At 34.5% G+C, this 21,692-nt stretch overlaps 2 protein-coding genes across 3 annotated transcripts in view; one reads left to right on the forward strand and one right to left on the reverse strand.

The window, feature by feature from the left end:
- The window catches only part of LANCL2 (LanC like glutathione S-transferase 2), a 25,279-nt gene extending 22,507 nt beyond the window's left edge, over positions 1-2,772 (forward strand). For both annotated transcript variants that reach the window (XM_081971052.1, XM_081971053.1), the window contains 2 exons: positions 190-262; positions 1,687-2,772. In XM_081971052.1, coding sequence (XP_081827178.1) covers positions 190-262; positions 1,687-1,802 — 189 coding nt within the window. In that variant the 3' untranslated portion in view covers positions 1,803-2,772. The remainder of the gene's footprint in view (positions 1-189; positions 263-1,686) is intronic.
- Positions 2,196-21,692, reverse strand: part of VOPP1 (VOPP1 WW domain binding protein) — a 49,626-nt gene continuing 30,129 nt past the window's right edge. The window contains exons 4-6 of the mRNA XM_081971062.1: positions 21,209-21,345; positions 9,597-18,497; positions 2,196-8,570 (exon numbers count right to left, since the gene is read on the reverse strand). Coding sequence (XP_081827188.1) covers positions 18,316-18,497; positions 21,209-21,345 — 319 coding nt within the window. The 3' untranslated portion in view covers positions 2,196-8,570; positions 9,597-18,315. The remainder of the gene's footprint in view (positions 8,571-9,596; positions 18,498-21,208; positions 21,346-21,692) is intronic.

Consider the following 21,692-nt stretch of genomic DNA (forward strand, 5'->3'; position numbering starts at 1 on the left):
CTGTGGGTCATTTGTTGCTCACTAGAGCTCATTATATAAACTGCTGATCATTTTCTCTTTAGAATTAACACTAATAGAGATTAACATCACTATATGGTCTGTAATAAGTGCAGAGTTACATATTTATTTACGTATGTTATTTAGCAAGAAGCTTACTAATTCTCCTATTTATTGGTCATATTTTCTCAGTTTGCTGAATGGTGTCTAGACTACGGTGCACATGGATGCCGTATTCCTGATCGACCCTACTCATTGTTTGAAGGCAAGAGCTTGTTTTTTGAATTCTATATTCATAAATAATCATAAATTTGCATCATAGCACTATAAATATAGGTTTGGATGTATGTAAATTTATGATAAACTGAGTGGGCTGCAACCAAAATACTTGTATCTGTCAAGCTCTGAAAGCCTTAAAGCATTGGTTTTATCTTACAAAATGTATATGAAATGGGATATCAGAATGCTTAAACAAAGAGTTGCATTCCAGATGGGTTTGGTGTGTAACTCTAGAATTCCCAAGCATGTCCATGGCATGGTGGCTGGAAATTTGCCAAACTTTAATCCAAAATTTCTGGAAGGCAACAGATTGAAAAATGTCTTTGGATTTGGAGAAAATTTTTCCAACTTCATAGATCCGGATAAGTAGAAAATCATTGAAGTGGATGATAGTATATAACTATATTCCCTTTTCTATCACACAGCTCATTGAAATTAACAAGGCCTAAGTGAGCCATATTATTTTCAAGGGTTTAATTTTCAGATTTATTTAGAAGTAAATTAAAATTCACAAGCACAAATCTCTGCCTTCTCAGAAATAAGTCCGATGGAGCTCAGTGGTACTAAGGTGCCACTAACATAATGTATGCCGGTGTTGTCCCCTAATACCAGACTCTCTTGGTGATTGAATGTTTAAAAAAAGGATGAAAATGACCAAACCCTGGCCAGTGTACAAGGAAATATCCATTGGCCCAATCTGCCCAATCTACTTCTCAGAATAATATAAATCCAGTATCGAAAGGATTTCTCTCTCAATAAATACCCAGAAAGATACTATTGTAAATGATACTGAATTCTGTTTAGAGGACTAGGAATACTTTCTAGTACTGGTGACCGTGAAGCACTTTCCCTCCATCCAGATCTTGGCATACATCATACACCAGAACAACAGTGCTACTTCCATTCCAGCCTGGGCCTGAATCCTGACAGAAGAGGGTTCAGAAAATCCTCTTCCTCTAGTCTAGAGCATTTGTATTTATTTATTTATAAATAAATAATTTATTCCAGGAAGAGCTCTTGCAGGGATTCCCATGTAATTCTTAATCAGCATAATATTGCAATGGGCAAGTTGTGAGTTGATTTTTTTTTAATGCTCATTAGACTCTTCCAAGAACATAGCACCAGTTTTCAGCACTAATTTTTTAAGAGATAAAAAAGTAAGATATTGGTAGGTGCTATGTTTCCAGGAGAGGATTTGATGACCATTGTGGTTCTTTTTTAACTCTTTCTCCAAGTTGTGACCTCTGTATTAAAATTGTTAGTCTTAAGTAGGCTTGCTTAACAGCTGTACATCTTAATGAGAAAAGATTGACTTAAAGCTGGTCCAGTTTCTCCCCAAAATATCTGCCATCATGCCCCTGTTAAAGTTATGAATAAGATGCCACATTTCTTTTGAACTTATTTTTTCAGGTATGGCAGGAGCTATCCACTTCCTTTCCGACATCTTGGTTCCAGAAAAGTCTCGCTTTCCAGCATTTGAACTTAGTCCCCAAATGAAAGAAAACAAAGAGGAGCGCAACAGCTAAATGGGAGCTGAAGGTGGTGCCAGAGGCAACATGACTACTGAGTGCTTAAAGTATATTGGATCAATGTTGGAGTCCAAACAGCGAGATGCAAGACAATTTTCTTGGCTGTCCTTCAAAGGACTGCGTTTGTCATTAACGCATGAATGAGAGAATTCCATACCTTGGTGTTTCCTTATAAGAGATATCTTTAACAGTGACAAAGAGCAAATTTCAGTTTGTTGGGATGTTTCTTGTTTGGCTTTCACAGTTGTATCTTAAGGTCTTTCAAGGGTTTGCATGTTCTTGGTATTGTGTCATTTTTCTTTGTTTGTTGCAAAGCTGAAAAGCATTCTGTAATATCTAGTCCTGTTGTTTTTTCTGTGCATGACTGTATTAACAACACAGTTCTTTCTGCAGCTGACAAGTACATGATGATAATAGGACCAGTCTGTTGGACACAATAAATGAGAGAAGCAGGAAAGGCCAGATACTTAAGTCACAGAATCCTTTCACCAGGAAACAAGTCCAGAGTTCTAGAGCATTTTGTTTGCTCCCATCACAGCACAGAAGTTTTAAAGTTCTGTGTGCTTAAATTGCCCTGATCTCATTCTACAGAATCTAGAATGCATTATGCCCAACATTTTTACAGTTACTGTTTCCTTCAATAGGGAACATTTTTATGATTTCATCCAAAGCGCAACACTGACATCCTATATTCATTTCTCTGGAATCTATGGATCCAGATAATGGGGGCAGTTTAAGTGTACTGCAATTAAATAGGATAACATAATTCCCCCCTTTTTTCTTTATTATATTTGTCCTCCACCCAGCAATTCTGGTCTGTGCGGAAATGTTTCTTTAAAATCTGTTCAGTTAACACTTTTCTATTTGAAATAGACTTATGCCAAGGGATAACATTTGCTTGGTTACTTCTTTGTTGTTGGATCTATATTATAAATCTTAGTTTATTAAAAAAATGTTATCCCTTTGATAGTATTGCATATCTGTATTTGATTATTGTGTTTGGCATACAACCAAACAAACCAAAGGAAAAAAAGAAAAGAATTTATTCTCATTTGGTTTTTCAATGGAACCCAACTAACACATTCTGATTAAAAGGCAATGATATAAATATAAAAATATATGCATTGTTTTAAAAAACCATATAAATAACTCACTTTTCTCATTTCATTTTTAAAAACTTCATTATCTTTGCATTCTTCCATTCAAGAGCTACGCAATTGAGTAAATCACTTAAACTGAACTTTCTCAATAAATAAATGGTTACTTTTCATCTTTATTATTTCAAAACCTCTTAAAAAATCTAAATAAACAAGATTTGTATATCATTTAGAGGAAGAAGGCTACTGTTAAAATTAATTCAAAACTTTCCAGTCACTGAAAGATAAAATCCACTCTTAGAATGAATATTTAAAATATTTATCAAACTTTTCTGATTGCCATTGTATTGTTTCTAGTCTAACATGAAATGGTAATTTCACAGTTAGAAACACTTTTTGAAGGAGAGATGGTGGGCCTGGGAAGGAAAAACTCCTTGCCAAATATTTTGCAGTTCAGATTTTTCAAGAAAAAAAAGACAGCAAGATACAGAATAGTTGAGCAATTATATTCCACCTGCCCCATTTGTTAAAATTTGTAAAATGAAAGATTCCAAAATTTCCCCAAAAGTCTGACATGGAAAATTATTTTCCACTTTCTTGATTGCATTGCATTATACCTGCATTACTATGCTCATTCCACGTGTCTTTACTTTAAGGAAATTTGCAACACAACACTTTTAATATTAGAAATCCTAAACTGTACTTCTCCAGCCTGAGACACTTCACATTTCTCATGCCAGCTCTGTTTCCTGGAAGTTTAGTTCCAACAAATCTACGATGAACTAGGCTGGAGATGATTTATTAAGTAATTTCCCTCATAACTGGCAGCTCAAATCTTACAATTCAATCTTCTACATATGTTGCTTACAACTGAAATCTATTAAGTGCTTAGAATTTTTATACCTGTTTGGAAGAGCAATTCTCTGACAAAAATATATTATTGAGAATTTTTCAAATGAGGAAGATTGAGTTATCTTTGAAAATGCAATCTTTTGAGCTACCATGTGTGAATATTACCTTGTTTTAAAATATTTGTAGTTTGCTTCTAAATGAGTTTGCAGAGAAATGGGATTTCTAGCTTCTGACTACTAAACTTAGTTATTAATCTCAGAACTAGGCAGACCATTGATTTTAAACATAGTTTTATGAAAATTTCTAAGACAATTTGCTTTACATCTGATTCATACATCTGATTTGACATTGTAAATTATTTGTAACTGAATGCTGCTCATGGGATTTCCTTGCAGGCAAAGTTTAGAGCTCACCATGATTTTTTGCAGACTTTTAGTTTAAATCAAGCCTTTCTTGAACAGACAAGTCTGAGTCAAAAAAGTGAAGTTCTGCCTGTCAACTGTCTATAAGTGGAAAGACAAATGTGAGTTGAGTAAGTGGACATTCATGATACTATGAGTAGTAGGTGGCTGAGAGGTAGACAGTCCATTTCCATGATAGATATGTTAGGGAAATTATAGCAAACCAAAAGGCTAAACTGATATTGACTAGGACAGAAATGGATTTATTTATATCTGCCCTAAGTTGGTACACCTAATAATGTATTCATTATTCAAAGGCTTCTTTTCCGGTTCAGATTCTATTTGGGCCATTAAATAAATGGAAATGCATTGCTGCCTTCTTTGTCTTCAAAGAATGAGTACAGGCTAATTTAATATACAATTGTATGAGAGAAAGTAGAAATACCAAACTTCACATTTTGTCCAAAACTAACTTTATTTTGAAAGAAATAGCTTGTAAACTACAGGTTTGCACAAGTAGCTCATCAGTCAGAACTCTAGCTATTATAATTTACATTACCATTGCTACTAATTTGTACTGAAATCTTACTAGCTGGCTCTGTTGCTTACATGTTTGTTAAAAAATAATTCATTCCTGAACATGGTTGAATTCTGGAATACATGAGTTAATTTTTGTGAGTGGGATTGTTGCCATTGTCTAGTCCAGTGATGGCTAACCTTTTCATTGCCGAGTGCCGAAAGCACACACGCATGTGTACACATCCATAATGTAATGTGTGCATGACACCCCCACGCGTGCACGTGACATCCCACATGCCCCTTGTGCATATGCGTGCAGCCCCCGCAGGCATCCCAAGCAGGCATCCAAGCATGTGCATGACCCCTGCCTGCACCCTGTCCCCCCATGAATGCACATGCATCTCTCGCATGCACACAAGTTCCCACGTGCAGCAAAACCCCCGAAAACCAGCTGGCTGGTGGGAAGTGCATGCGCATGTGCGGTGGAGCTGAGCTGGGGTGATGGCTTGCGTGCTCGCAGAGAGGGCTCTGCTTGCCACCTGTGGCACGGGTGCCATAGGTTCACCATCATGGGTCTAGTCTAAATGAAAAAGATGTGTGCCCATCCTCCTGTGGGTCCACCTATTTGTGACTTTCTCAGGATTCAGAATTATGTAAAGGTTTAAAACTCTTTTAACCTTCATAGCAGAGATGGGTTGCTGTAGGTTCGGCCTGGTTCAGGTGAACCGGTAGTGGAATTCAGGCCTGGGTCGTAGAACCAGCAGCAACCCAGGCGGCCATACCTCCGAACCAGCTCCCTCGCTGCCGCTTGGCCGCCGCCATTTTGGATTTTAGTGACTGCGTGTGCACAGTTCGCTGTAAATTGTTCTGCGCATGTGCGCAGAACAATTTACATTGAACAGCATACATGGATTGTGAACCGGCAGTAACGCCAGAAGCAAAATTATAATTTGTGTAAGGCTGTTCACATTAGTAAGCTGGATAATGGGTGAGCCATCAGTACTATGTCCCTCAGTTGAATTTTACTTATTTACAGAGGAAACATTACCTCCAAAGGTTTAACAATGCTATGAAATTTCTTTTATTAAAAAACAAGAACAGAGCAAAATAGATTCTATGCAAAGCAAGAATCAAAATTATCCAATATGTTTAATTAGGATTTACTTCTTTTCCAACTGTGTTCCATAACTCACTAGAACAGCAGCTTAACTTTATTATAAGGTGTAATATAAAGTATAGTAGCCAAAGAATTGTTGGAGGAAAAAGAAACCTACTTCTCAATAAACCCCAGCCCAATACCAAAATTAGACAACTTGATCAAGCAATCTCTCAACAACCTAACCAAGAAATATAAAAGCAATGGCTTCATTAAAAACAGTGGATTCATCCTCCCATTTGCTGCTGATTATGTGAAGGAATCATACCCCAAATTATTTTTTTCAATTGGCTTGTCCATCTTATTTAAAAGAAAAGCTTCAGGTTTCATTAAGATGTGTATCTTAAATATTTTCTGCATTGTCATTGTTATGTCTATCCAATATGTTTTCATATATTTGCAAGACCACCGCATATGATAAAATGAACCTGGATTTTGACTACATTTCTAGCACTTATTAGAAATCCCTTTATACATTTTCAATAGTCCATCTGGGGTCAAATACCAATGACATCTCTTTATTTAAAAAATCTTTCAAACTTTAATTTAATGTAAAATGTAGTTCATTCATCCATACATTCTCTCATTTATCCAGCATTACACCACCCCAAAAAATTGCTCATTTTATTATACGATCTTTAATGTATTAATCTTCAAGATTCATCTTAAGTAACATTTTATATATTTGGAAATCAAGTGGTCATCTTCAGAACATAAATTAACATCCAGTTCAGATTTAGTTCCTGTTAAAACAAAACTTTTTTAAAATCAAGTTTAAATCTTTCAAAAATTCTATAATAATTAAACCAATCACAAGCAAATTCTTCACTTACTAATTTTCTCTTGCCTTTATCTTGAATCCCCTTTTTTCAAATATCAGTAAGTTTCAATATGTCTTTCATTTGCATTCTAATATCTATGTAGTGCTATATGAGGTGATATTGAAAGTAGCACTTTATCAGGCTAATCTTTTGTACTTCCATATACCATACATGTGTGATCGATTGCCTAACACCATGAATCTTAAAACCAGGTTTAACTTTGTCACAGATAGGCATGCCACTCAAATCTCAAATCAAACTTTTCAAGGTCTAATTTATTAAAGTTATCCAATTTTTTAACTATATCAGACTACAAGCATTGTAATATAATCTAAAATCCGTCAAACCCAGACTTCCTCTATTTTTAGAATCTTGTAGCAGTTTATATTTAATTCTTGGTTTTTTATTTTGCCAAATAAATTTAAATATAACTTTTGCCACTGTTTGAAAGAGGAATCTCTAACCAATATCAGTATAATCTGAAATAGAAATTACATTCTAAGTAGTACCTTCACTTTAATTCTGGAAATTCTTCCCATTAATGACAAATCTATTTTTTTGCCTTCTATTTAAATCCAATTTTATCTCCTTCCATATTTTATCATTATTTTTGTAAAACTCAATAAGAGTTATTCCCAAATGCTGTACCTTTTTCACAACTTTAAAACCAGTTTTAAATTTCAATTTCTTCTGATGTACCACATTTATGTTCTTAAATCAGTATTGTCATCTTTTATTTATTTTTAAACTCACAATTTCTTCAAATATTTTGATATTCCTCATAGCATAGTTGTGTCAAACTGGCAGCCCATAGGCTGGATGCATCGCATGTAGGATGCTCCGCGAAGGGGAAAAAGTTACAATACATTACATGACAGCAACATGCCATCAGTTTGACACTCGCGTCATAACATATTCAATGTTCTCTAGTGGGTCTCGCACAATCAATTCCAAATCATCGATAAATGCATGTAATTTGTGATTATGTACTTTAATTTGTAGTCATTTTGCTCTGTTATCTTTCCTAATATCTCTAACAGTTCCAACACTAGAATAAATAATGAAGTTGATAAAGGACCCCCCTGTCTTGTTCCCTTCTAGATTTCACATGGCTTTGTAAAATCTCCATTCACTATGATCCAAGCTTTCTGGAGTGTATAGATAGGCTTTTCCACTACTTGAAACATAAAGACCCAGTTCAAGTTATCAAACACTTGACTCCGTCCAATACACTGCTCTGAACTAGCAGCACAAATCTTTGTTTTGCTAGACGAATGGCTGGTTTGATAGCTAGGAGTAGGTCTCTATAGCTATTTCACTCCTGGACTAGAAAAGGAGTGGCACGGAATCGCCCTGAAGGTTCTTGTATGGTATTCCTTGATCAGTGTAGGTAGTGAATATTCAGCAAAGTTTTTCTAAATTATGCCAAAGGAGGGGACTGACATCATATCCACCAAGCTTTTGTTTTCAAAGACACCGCTGTTTTAACTTCACAACTTTACAAAGGTTTTTTTCTTATTATTATTGCATATGAATTAGCTGTGTGCCGGAATTCTGATACCTTCCCTCCTCGTGAACTCTAATTGATTTAATAACACAGGAGATGTGTGTTGAAATAATCATTCCATATGGAAAAGGCAAATGGCAACAAGTTTTTTTAGATTACTGAGAAAATGAGTTACCGATTTAATTATATTGAACTTTCACCAAAAAGACTATATATTATCAAGCTGAAAATATTTTATATCTTTATTTTATTTCTACCACGCACTACATATAATTTTCAGCTTTCTATGTTAAAAGCTTAGAAACATCTTTTTCTCTCTCTACTTATATCAACATTATTTCCCCTGCTAGCTGCTTAGTTTTGCTTTTGGAATTCTTTATCTGATCTTGAAAAGGGTACTATGTATTCTTGCCTGTTTTTCTTGCCAGCAACTGTAGGAATGAGAGGTAAGGCTTACATACAGACATGCGTAGAAACTACCATGGTCTCAGTGGCTGTTTATCTTGGAAGCCTACAAGCTCACCTAATTAGCAGAACCAAATACAGGAATAAAGGAAAGGTGATGCACAGTCTGTTATCTTTAGCTCATTAATTCACCAGAGCAAAGGCATGAGGTATCCTTGGCCTGAATAGTATTCTTGATTCTCTAGGGAAGATTTGGGGGAGTGAACCTGTTATAGCAATGTGTTGTTGCTCTGTGCTTTGCTTGTAAAAACTTTATAAAAGCCAAATAAACTCTGCGAGAGGCAGACAGATATTTTGGACACAAACTGCGTGATGGATTTCTGAAACCTACATCTGGTGCCGAAACCCGGGACCTCTCGCACCCTTCAGGATCAAAGACACCCTTCGGGGGAGCAACAGCCAACATAATTATCTCCTGTCTGGAACAGACCCCAAAGCGCGCTTCGTCCTACGGGACCCGTCAGAGGTAAATATGGGTTGCAATCTGTCTCACCAGCAGCAAAAACATGTTCAAGAACTTAAATTCTTGTTACAGAAGTCAGGTGTTACCACACCTGAGGCAGACATAAGGAAGCTAGTTGGTGAGATAGGGAAACATTGTTTTTGGTACCCTGAAAGGGGAACGCTTCATTTATGTGACTGGGAAAAGATAGGGCAAACTTTACATCTTGAACCCAGAGCCCCAGTAAAGACATTACAACTATGGTTTCAGTGCCATCATGCAGTGGAAAAATTTGGCTCTAAGGTTTTGGCAGAACAACAATTGACCACAGAGCCTCCACCTAATTCTGAGCAAGTAAAAATTCTTCCCCCAAAATCATCTTTAGTTGGACTTTCAGCTCCTGACGGAGAGGTTAATTCATCTGCTTCTCCACAGTCAGAGGAACAATTAGCAAAAGAGGAGGAGAAGAAAGAAGATAAACAGCCACTGAGACCATGGTAGTTTCTACGCATGTCTGTACGTAAGACTTACCTCTCATTCCTACAAGCAGCTACTGGTAGTTGTAAGAGAGAATATATATAAAAATGTCTCCTAAGAAGGAGTTGAAATTAAAATGTGATTTGAAGGAGCCCAGTGCCAAACTCCTTAAGGAAGCATTCGAGAAAAAGGTTTCATATGTTACATGACACTTTACAAGAGATGAATGAAAAATCTGGTAAAAAGTTTGAATTATTAGTAACACTTAAAACAAACTGAAGCTGTTAAAAATAAACAGATTGGATTGGATAAGACAGACACAAAATTATATCTTATTAGCTCAAATTTGTTGTTATTTGATTGGCAACAGAGACAAATTTTTCTATGGTTTAAGGGCATCTCTGAGTAAATTCGCAATTTATGTATGTAATTGTAACAGAAATAACTAAATGATTTAATGATGAGAAAGTAGACTTCTCTAAAGAAATAGGCAAAATGTACAGAATAAACTCAACATATGCAGCCAGAAGAAATTACCAAGAGATGTTATCATTCAATTTATAAGAAAATCTATTAAAAATCAAGTAATTCAGAAACATTACCATCAAGAGCCGCAGTGGTGCAATGGTTAGAATGCAGTACTGCAGCTAAATCTGCTGCCTGGCAGCAGTTCAAATCTCACCAGGCTCAAGATTGACTCACCTTCCATCTTCCCAAGGTCAGTAAAATGAGGACCCAGATTGTTGGAGGCAATATGCTGACTCTGTAAACCACTTAGAGAGGGCTATAAAGCACTGTGAAGCAAGTTATAAGTCTAAGTGCTATTGCTATCAGTGATTTAACATTTCTGGAAAAGAGATGCAAATATTCAAAGAAATTCCAATTACAATATTAAGGAAACAAAGAATATTTGTTCCTGGTAGACCTCCTGAAATAAAATGATATTCCCTTTCGCTGTGATAAGTTGGAAGGGGTTATCATTACCTTTAGAAATCAACAATATAGACTAAATTCAGTCCTTAAAGCACAAGATTTTTTTGAAAAATATGGATCAGAACTATACTATTTTTCAAAAGATAAAGTACAACTACCACAAGAATTCTGAAGAAAAAAATAAAAAGAGCTCAGAACAGGCTGTGAAGATGGCAGCCATAGCTGGAATCCCTGAACTTCATTTCATAACAGATGGATTGCAAGAGTCTGACCTGGAATGTTTATAGGACAAATTCATAAACTCATATCAAAGAGACTGACAGGGAATAAAATCTATTATGATGGGATTATACACCTTGTACCAAGAAAAAGCCAATTTTTTAAAACATTTGTCCCAACACTTGCTCTCCTATTCCTTTCAATATTGGTGTGTAATTGGAGACTACAATGGAGTAGAAACCCCATGACTGGACAAATCAGCTGATAAAGGAATTAAAGAAACACAAGAGAAACTGTCCCAAACTTTTTTTGAGCTAGCTGATACTTTAGGTTTGATTGATGTTTGGAGGTGTAAAAATGAACAAACAAAAGACTATCTTCTTTTCAGAGACACAAATCGTTTTCTAGCATTGATACAATTTGGACTACAAAAAATCTACTGCACAAAACAACTAAAGTCATTATTCTTCCAGAAACTTTTCTGACTATAATCCAGTATCTTTACATGTTAAATTTGGTCTTTAGTCTTTTAGATTAAACGAGTCTGTTTTGGACAGGCAACAGATTGTTAAATAATGTAAACAGGTACTTTAAGACTATTTCAGTAGTAATTTAGGTAAGAGAATCAATTTGACAACTGTTTGTAAGACTATGATACAAGGATGTTTTATACAATATAATACAATAAGAGAAAGATGGATGAAAACATCAAAAATGTGCTACAAGAAATTAAACTGAAGGAGAACTCCAAAATTCGCCAGAAAATTCTAACACACTCAATCAACTAAAATTATTGAATAACAAACTTGTTGACTGTTTCACCTATTGAAAAGAAACTTAAATATACAAAACAACACTTTTTTGAACATGAAAATAAACCAGGGATATGGTTTGCACACAAACTAAGAAAATAGACAGAAAAGATTATAAATTCAAGATGGGAATAAGATTTATATGGATAATGAAAACATTCAAATATTTTTGGAATTATTATACCAAGTTATATAAAGCACAAGAAATATCTTCAGGCAGTATGAAGCATTATATATCAACTAAAAATCTTCCTAAGCCATAAGTCAGAAAACTACAAGCAAATTTTGAACAGTCCAATAACAACTTTTGAAATAATAGAAGCAATTAAAAGAGGTAAAAACACAAAGCTCTGGGACCAGATAGCCTACCAAGTGTATTTTACAAAATTTTTGAAGATCAGCTACTTCTTCCAATGAAGAACTTAATGAATTCTATTCTAGAAGTGAATTCTATGCCAGATTCTTGGAAGGATCCTACATTTCTTTAATTCCCAAAGATGGACTGGATTTAACATCTGTGAAGAATTACAGGCCAATTTCCCTTTTTAATAATGGTTACAAACTCATAAAACATCTATTTTAGCTGAAAGGTTTTACAAGATTATATACATTATATACACATATACATGAAGACCAGTGTCATTTCTTACCTAAAAGACAACTAAAATAATTTTGAATATAATTGAACTTTTACATAGTGACAAACAGGTTGCATTAATCTTTCTGGAAGCATCCTCCCACGCTTCCAAATTTCACAAGCCCAACATACCTCCTCATTCAATTGTATTATTGCCAGAAACCCAACATACAACACAGCCAAAGAACTTACAAAAAAGCTTGGATATCTCACAGAATGGAGTGAATATTTTATCAACTCAACACTATGGTATGCCACAAAATAAAAGACCTACAAATAGAAGCTGAAATTCATCAACCTCTGCTTCATTACCAACTTAATGGACAAATAGAGCAACAAATCAGAACACTCATGTAATCATTACTTTCATGACTCATAGCAGTCTCAATAGGAGAGATACTGGTCTAGAAATTACAGCCCTCCCACACATGCAACCAAAATTATGGATCTGGTATGCAGATGATGCCTTTGTCATAATGAAAAATGTACAAGTAGAGAAAAGATGTGAAACAATCAATGTCATCCACAATATAATAATAACAACAACATACCAGCCCCAAAAGCTGTGAATCTCACCAAAGATTAACCGTAATAATAATAATGATGATGATGATGATGATGATGATAGGAAAAGAAAGCAACATATTATTCTTCCTGGATATCTTCAGCAGAAGAAGAACTGACAGCAAATTATAAGTGAAAATCTATCAAAAAATAATCTACATTAACCAAATAACAAGCCAGTCTCTCACAAGAGGAACTGTGTAAGGACATTATTCATATGAGTACATACACACTGCAGCAACCAAGAACACCAGAAAAAGGAAACAGAGTCCTGTACAACTTCTTCCAACTTTATCAAAAGGTGCCTGACCAGTCAACCTATTTCAGGACAACCAGCACAACCTATGAAAAAATTAACACTGACATATATCAAAAACATCTCAAAAACAACCAACAGACTACCACATAGCATCAGTGTAGCAAACAAACCAACAAAAGCCAGCATCTCAGAAACCACCAACAGATCATTACAACCAAATGGCATCACTGTAGCACACAAATTAATTAAAACCCTCCAAAATATCTTAAGTAAATTAAAAGACACAGTAGCCAAGAAGTAAAAAAACAGGACTTATCTATAATACAGAGTGTAAGAACTGTACAATTATTTTGTAGGACAGGCGGGAAGAAGATCAGTAGAGCACATGCATTAACATCAACCAGCAATCAGAAGATAGATGAAAACTTCATAATCTAAAACATGGATACATTCAACCATAGTTTCAACTATATAATTGTGAGCATCTTAGATCAAGCTAAATCCAATAATTCTAGGGAATTCCTGGAGTTTGGCATTTAATCAAATCAGCCATCAATAAACACATAGAGATAAGCCACATTTACACCCCACTCTAAAGAGACAATAAAAAACTAGAAAAGAAACAACAATAACAACAAAAAAGCATATCCTCTGCAACAGAAACACCCAGATAAATATGGATTAATACCAGACAAATGATCAAGGACACAGTATCCTAATCAAGAAACTGCTAAGGAGAAAACCACATCCACACAAAAACTGGCAGGAGAAGCTATTGTACATAAATAGGAAACAAATGATACTTGCACTAATTAGGTAACCTAGTCAAATAATTAAACTTTTGCAAGCAATCAACAAATCTCAGAGAGCACCAAGGCCTCCACATGTGGTATGATCTAATAATAAAAATATAAGAAAAAACTTCAATGAAAAATATTTGACATTCAATTTCAATGTATCAAATAAGATTTGACTATAAAGATAAATTTCAGACAATGTTAACAAGGAAATGTAAGTTTTCAGCACTACTAAGTAGCTTAAAACTTTGAAGAATACCTACCAGTTATAGAATTCAGCACATTAAGAGAGGTATTCCTGATTTATCAGTTAACCTATGCGGCTTTAAAGTTGTCCTATTTTTGAAAATATATACAACATTAAGTGCAGTGAGACAACTCAGACCATATTATAAACCAAAATGAAACCAATTTATTTTAAAATAAAGACTAACTTGTGCTACAATCAGTTCTTGAATTATGAAGCAAAGATGGGCAGCACTTAATGAACTCTTATAAACCCAACTCCTAGATTCCTCCCAAATTTTAAGTAAAACCTTTAAAACCTTTCTAGTTTTCTAAAAGTTCTGCTAAAAGAAAATGGCAAAAGGTAAATAGTAGAATGAGAAAAGAAGAGGCTATAATTCAAGCATTGATAGCTCTATAATAAATCAGGTTTTCTCATACCAAAATTAATTCAACCTTTGATGATATCTCTTTTTGCTACCAATTCACAGTAAATTATTTTAATGATATGGTGGTTCTATCTGATGTGATTCACACATATTTGCAACCAAAATAAACTAATATTGTACCAGTCAACCAATTATGAAATGCAGATGAACTGATCCTATCTTATATTGATGGAACAGAAATTGCTTACATAGTATGTAGAAAGCTACGATAGATTTGATTTGTGCTTCTCAATACATTCAATCCCATACATGTATAAGGATTGTATTATGGTAAATGTGGACTATAGGTGAAATAGACACATTACTATTATATTTCTGGCTATGTGTAATTATTCTAGCTATGCGAAACATTCATAAAGGAACTCCACAAGATGTATTCGTATGAGCCAAGTAGTCTTCAAAGCATTAGAGCAGATATTTCCTCTGGAGAGATTGGCACAATCATTGCACAACTTTCCCCATATACAGTGAAGTATATTATTAACCCATATTTGACAGCCAGAAAGAAACCTTTAAAGATACCACATTCATACTTCCAGAAGAGGCTGCTGTTTGAACACTCCAAAAAGAGGTGTAATTCTTATGTCTATTACGTTTTATGAAATTTCCTTTTTAATTTTTTTGTTCAGGTTAATAATTATGGTAAAATTCTGCAATTTTACTGGCTTCTGCGGAGCAACAGGGAAAATACTCTTTATAACAGCTAAATTATCTCGGATTAAATCTTATGTGTATGTTTAGGTTTGGAACCAATCTCAACTATTTTGGCATTGTAAGATTTTTCAGAGTGCTAAATGCATAAACTCTTAAATGCATAAAAATGAACTATGACAAAAAGGGATTAATCTTTTTTCTTGACGTGTTCATTTTTAATGCATGACTTTTTTCCATGTGATCCCATCCCTACCTGCACTTAGAATAAACACAGCCCAACAATTTCTTCATATTATATAGTTTGTGTGATTAATCAAAGTAATAGATACTATGCAGCAAAATGTTTGTAAACTTCCCCTGTGATCATTTCTCTTTGATATCTTTAGGACTTAATTTTGCAAGATAATAGATAAAGTTTCCATTAACTCAATTTGTACTAATGGCTTTTCACTTTATCATTTGATACTTAGTGTTCTTAAACCAGTTAATTTCAGAAGAATTTAACTAAGGTTTTATTCTGCAGCAAAAACCACTGCAACAATAATAGTTCCTTTCTCAAATCTATAGATCTATACGTAATAAAAGTATTTTTTCAAGAACTGGGGCATCAATTGATTTTTTTCAGCCTTCATAACTTCCTTATTGTTCAGTAGTTGTTACTTTCCTACATTCAATCACAATAACTTGACAAATAATATTTCATCATGAATGAAGGTTCTGCAGGTTGGACATTGCAATCTTCAGATGTTATTACATTGTTATTAAATTATCTTTGATCCTGTCAAAGTTTCAAACCTAGCATAGCAGTTGACCCTTGTAATTACAACTAAAAGTAATATTCAGGGAACAATACATAAAACAGTTATTTCAGATTAAAGGCTAAAGTTGAGATGTATAGTTCAAAAAATGTTCAAAAGTTTGATTACATCTGAAACTGAAGAATGGAACTGCAGCCCAGTTTAAATACGCAAGAAATACTAATAAAGTAAACTTGAAATTCATGAAATGCAAATTATCTAGAATTTAATCATTTACAGTCAACTCAGAAGCAAAATTTCAAAATTCACTGAAATTGAATAGCAATAACTTCTTTCTTACTGTTTTTAAGAATTATAACCTCAGAGAAGTTTCATATATTACAGAAGCTTAGGTAGAAAAAAACCCGATCCAGCAGTCTTGCTTCTTGATAAAAATTGCTCATATGTGTTTGCATTGATGCAAATCTTTTGTATATTGCACACAAATATTTAAAATAGTTTAGATATCTAAAATGTAAATGCAGAGTTTCACTTTTTTTCAAAATATATTCATTTAACCAATACACAATGAAAATGACATATATTCATTCAAAGTACTGAATTAATTAAAATCAAAGTCTCATTTGAATACTGACTCCAAAGATGTCCATGCACTGAAATGGAGGTGCCTCTAAGGTACTCCTTCAGGTCTTACAGATTACCTCAAAAAATTTCATTTTTTTAAAGTCCAGTGTTATGGATAGATGGTGGATATATTATCCATTCATATAAGCACCCATAGCATCATCTGGTTTTCTTCTCCCTTCAATTGAATTCATTCTGCTATATATCACTTATAGAGTAAAGGGAAGAATTTACAATTGTCCAGCTTTCCCATTTTAGTTACAGAAACCTAGCTAAAAGAAAAACTCTCCAGATATATCCTAGTAACCTTAAGAAAGTTTCATTTATTCTTTAGTGGAGACAAGATCTAGGAGCTGAGCTCCTAAATATTTCTAATGCTGGTAAAGGTAAAGGTTTCCCCTGTCCAGTCATGTCTCACTTTAGGGGACAGTGCTCTATTTCATTTCTTAGCCAAGGAGACCACTGTTGTCTAAAAACATTTTCTGTGATCATATCGCCAACATGACTATACGCTGAAGCACCTGGAACACTGTTACATTCCCACCATAATGTTATTCATTTATCTACTTGCATTTGGATGTTTTCGAACTGCTAAGTGGGCAGGAGCTGAGAAAAGTAACAGGAGCTCACCCTGTCATGCAGAGTTCAGGTTTTGAGCCTGGGCTGTCAACAGCCAAATGCAGGACATTTCTAATGAGAAAAATCTATGGAAAATGAGACTCATACGATGAGATTTATACCTGTGGATTTCTACATGACACTTTTATTACACTGAAGAATATGCAATCATTTCTCAGTACCTCACAAATCTCAATTTCAGTAAGATTTTCACTCTGAATAAACAACCATGTAACCAACCTCCCCTCCCCCAGGAAAAAGTCGTGTGGAAATAAGTCTCCAATGTCAAAAAAAAGAAAACAAGTGAAAACAAAGTAGAAGTACTGATAGTCTATTCTCACATATAAAAGCAAGCCTAATCAGACCAACTAGAATTCCTTACTGAGTTCTCTTGTTTCAGATGCACCCCTCATATCCAATTAGGAATAAAAACAGTGTATGCCAAAACACGGTTGTAAAAAAAACCCTAACCCTGAATCAATATAAAAACTCCAAACTTTTTCTTTACATAAGCAATGTTTTCTAGACATTAATTTTTGTATTACTCTATCTTGACAAATTACTGTTGACCCTCAATAGCATTTTCCATTCCATCCCAAATCAGCAATTTGCTAGGCAGTCCCAAAAGGATAATGTATTTTCTTATTTTTGGCAGCCCATCTTCAACAAACTGGTAGCATAGGAGATTTTGTAATATTCTGCCCTCCAATGTTGGTACTAGTGAAACAAAGGGATTTTATTCTTACATGAAGTTTTCCACATAGTGTACTACAGTTCCTCCAAGTTTCCTTTATCAACACTTTATTTATCTAAGCTTTATTAATAAGTTCATCTGCTTCAACTAATTCAACTGTCTTTAGTCCATCATCTTTTTTCCTCTTTTCATTTGTAAAATGATACAATATCTTCCTAGAGTTTTCAGTTGTTTTGTGCTTGCTACCATTTGTTCCCTCAAACATGTGTTACTATATGCATCAAAATCACAAAGAAAATAAATTAAAAAGGCCAGCAAAGGGAATTTAAATATAAGTTTCAGAAGGGAAGCACACAAAAAACTTTTCTTATTTTGAATATGTCAAAACTTAATTTGTCCTGTGCCATCACTATTGTCCAAAGTATTCTAGTTGGAACAACAGCAAAGGATGGTAGAGGTCTGAGAAGTCTTCAGTCAGCCCACGATTTATCTTCTTTCTGACTAAGGTCCTGCTGGTTTCAATAAAGAGGTTATGTGGAAGATTTCACAGCCTGCTCATATGATGGGGGTGGGGTGTTGCAGTAAGAAGGTGGAGGGGGGTAAATCTGGCTCATTTGTGGAGACTTAGGTTGGACATGGTAACTCATGGCCATAGGATTCATCATAATTCCTTCTGGATCTGCATAATAGGCCATTCCTGGCTGCTGGACTCCTGAAAAAGAGACATAATAGAAAATATCAGAAGCTGATCAATGTGACCATGTTGAACAAGTAACTCTGGATGATCTTTTAGTTACATTCACAAGGGTTTTTATATTGTGTAGTTAACATTAACTATACATTTTATTATAGATTAAATATAAAAAATATCCCATCAACACGTTCAGATTTCTGCAATCTGAAATAAGTGGATCTTTTTTCTTGGTAGCTTAGAAATACGACAACATTTATCTTCTTTTTGAGCTATTAATTTGATATTCATAATTGTTGCACTTGCCAAATTGTATCCACAAGACTTGTTTCTATTCATTCCTCTTTACTTTACTTTACTTTACTTTACTTTACTTTACTTTATTTGCACTTATAGACCGCCCCCTCTCCCAGAAGGGACTCGGGGCGGTGTACAGTCAATACATAGAAAATACAGAACATAAATAATTAAATAATTAAATAGTTAAATAGTTTTCACCATTTTTACATCAGTCATCCAACTTAGTATGTAATAAATTATCATACATGTGCTGTGATAAAGCCTATGTAACAGAATGTGAGACAGAACCAAGTTCAGTTCATAGAAAGTCTGAATAAAGCAGAAACTAGAATATTATAAAGAAAAGGCAGTGCTTGTTTTGAAATTAAAATGGATTTCTCAAACTCTTCAGAAATCATTAGACAATTATCTGGCATTTGCATGGTAATATGGCTCTATTCAAAAAATGTTGCTACAATGATAGCCCTTGTCAGGGTTCCGACCAATGCCCTAATGAAATCATGACCCTCAAGCCAAGCTAAAAAAGAAATCTAGTTGTTTATTAGGAGCATCATGTCGGCACGGACCAAGTGAAGACAATTCTGACCTCACTTAATTTGTGCCTTGGCTCTGACCCTGTTTCCCCTCCCCAAGGTGTGTCATCAGTGACATTCCCCAATGAATTTCGCCAGTTGTAGAAGTCACTCTCTCTGGCCACTGTGGGTCTCCATGAAGATGACCTTGACATTGCCAGCTGGAATGTGCTTTGTTTTGACTGAAATGTAAGTTCCTTGATGCAGTTGCAAGGTCGTTTCATCATCCCCTGCCTATGGCAACTAGAGAGCAGGTCAGGAATGCTTCGCAAGTTGACATCCCTCAAAAAAAGTGAGCGTTTTCAGATAAAGTTTTATTGTACAGTTTCATTGTAAGTTTTTATTTACTATGGTCTCAGATTTTATTGGGACAATATAATTCTCTAATAATTTCATACTCTTTGTTCTATATACTTAAGCTCTTCTAAAAAACGGAGTAATGCTACAAAAGATAGATCTGCCATACCTTTTGACTGGTAGTACTCAGAACCTCCTCTATGAAAGTATTCACCATCCTATATGATGTGATATGATGACTCCTTTCAAATCATTAATAGTATCAATTCACCCCTTTCTCCTCATCATTTACAGATACTCATGTAATTCTGAATTATAATCCACAGATTTGAAATCTGTCAGTAGATAATATAATTGGGACTGGTATTTCTGGTGGCTTATTCTTCAACAGTAGAAAGATTTGTTTCACTCACAATGATGCATGGACAAAATAACAATTTATGTTTGAATTTGAAGCATATAGTACATACAGTATATGCTTAAAGATCACTTCTTGTTCAAGGTATGGCCCCTTCAATTATATTTTTATTTAGCACATATTTACTATTAAACTCTATTTAAATTTATTTTCCCTTTCCTTCTATGTATTCAACAATATACAATGACTCACTTTAATATGTGAATAACTGCAAGGAGAAAAACAGATAAATATAGTGTGTCATTGGAAGCCTATGAATGAGAGTGCATTTACATTTTGAGTGGACTGGCTTGATAACTGAATGAAACCATTTGATGTGTTTGGGTTTCTTAGACATATTCGTGTTTTATTCCACGGAAAAAGTAATTTAAAACATTTGTGCTCTTCTTTTTCATTAACAGCCACCCCAATCTGGCATACTATGTTAAGTCTGGGGTGTTCTGTTTCAAATTGAAATTTCATTTTGAAAATCCCAGAACAATTTAGCTTCTTTCTTTTCTATTATTTTGCCTATTTGTGGTCCCAGCAGTTCTTGCTTACAGGCAAATGGTATTTTTGCAGATATTCCAATGCAATATTATTGCTACTTTGTCATGCTGTTGTTTATAGGCAGTCTTTGTAATTTTGCAATAACTTCAGGGTTGGGTTGCTGCCGACATTACTGCCAGTTCGGCACACAAAAATATTTGCGCCCACCTCTGAATAACTCATTAAGTGTTCTACTGTTTCTTCACTTTTATTACATTCTGGCAATATATTAGAAAAAAATGGTTAATAGATAATTTCAAATAGCAAATCTGTCTGCTTTGGATGGACTCTCCTTTATTGGGGATATTTAAGTTGAACAACTATGGTTTTAACCTGCATTGAGTTAGCCTAAATGGCCTTAACCCGGTTTTTAACTTTTTACTTGTATGATCCTTTGTAGTCACACCATTCTTTCATGGCAAAAAATTTGCCTTGAAATTATACTTCTTCAATCTGCCTTTTAAGTCTTTTAAGATGTCTGGCAAATTTCATAAAGTAATGCATTAGATTACCTTACAATCAAATCAGTGAGTACCTAGCAGTAATTATTGAAATAAATAATTACTATATTATTGAGCAATAGGTGTAAACCTGATAGGGCAATTAAAATCTCTAACCTGGTGTACTGGAGTTAGGTGGCCGAGTGAACGACACGTTATAAGTTGTTTCATCAACCAGTGGGGGAGGATACATCCTTCTTCGGATAAAGAAACCAGCCCCACAGCAAAATAGAACTCCCATCATCAGAAGGAACCTGAGCAGAAAAATAGGTTTAAAAAACCTTTAGTTATTTACTGTATAGTTAATTATTGATCCCAGTACAAGTAATTAATCAATGGTCCATAAATCTTAGAGAAATGCTAAACTTTTTTGACTATGCTTCAAGTACCGTTTAGACAGGGTATATAAATTTCATCTTGCTTTGCATTAGTTTTTGGGTGCCAAATATATCCAGTTGGCCAAATATTTGAACATTTTGGAGGTGAAAATAATTAAAGAGTTTTTTCCACAAACTTTCTGTATCTCAAAGACTATCTGGGACAATGAAGCTAATAATTGTTGCATGTTCACATAATAGACATCTAGTCTTTGAGGACTGCT

Source organism: Natrix helvetica (genome assembly GCF_964273705.1).
Source record: "Natrix helvetica genome assembly, chromosome: Z".
Taxonomy (NCBI): Eukaryota; Metazoa; Chordata; class Lepidosauria; order Squamata; family Natricidae; genus Natrix; species Natrix helvetica.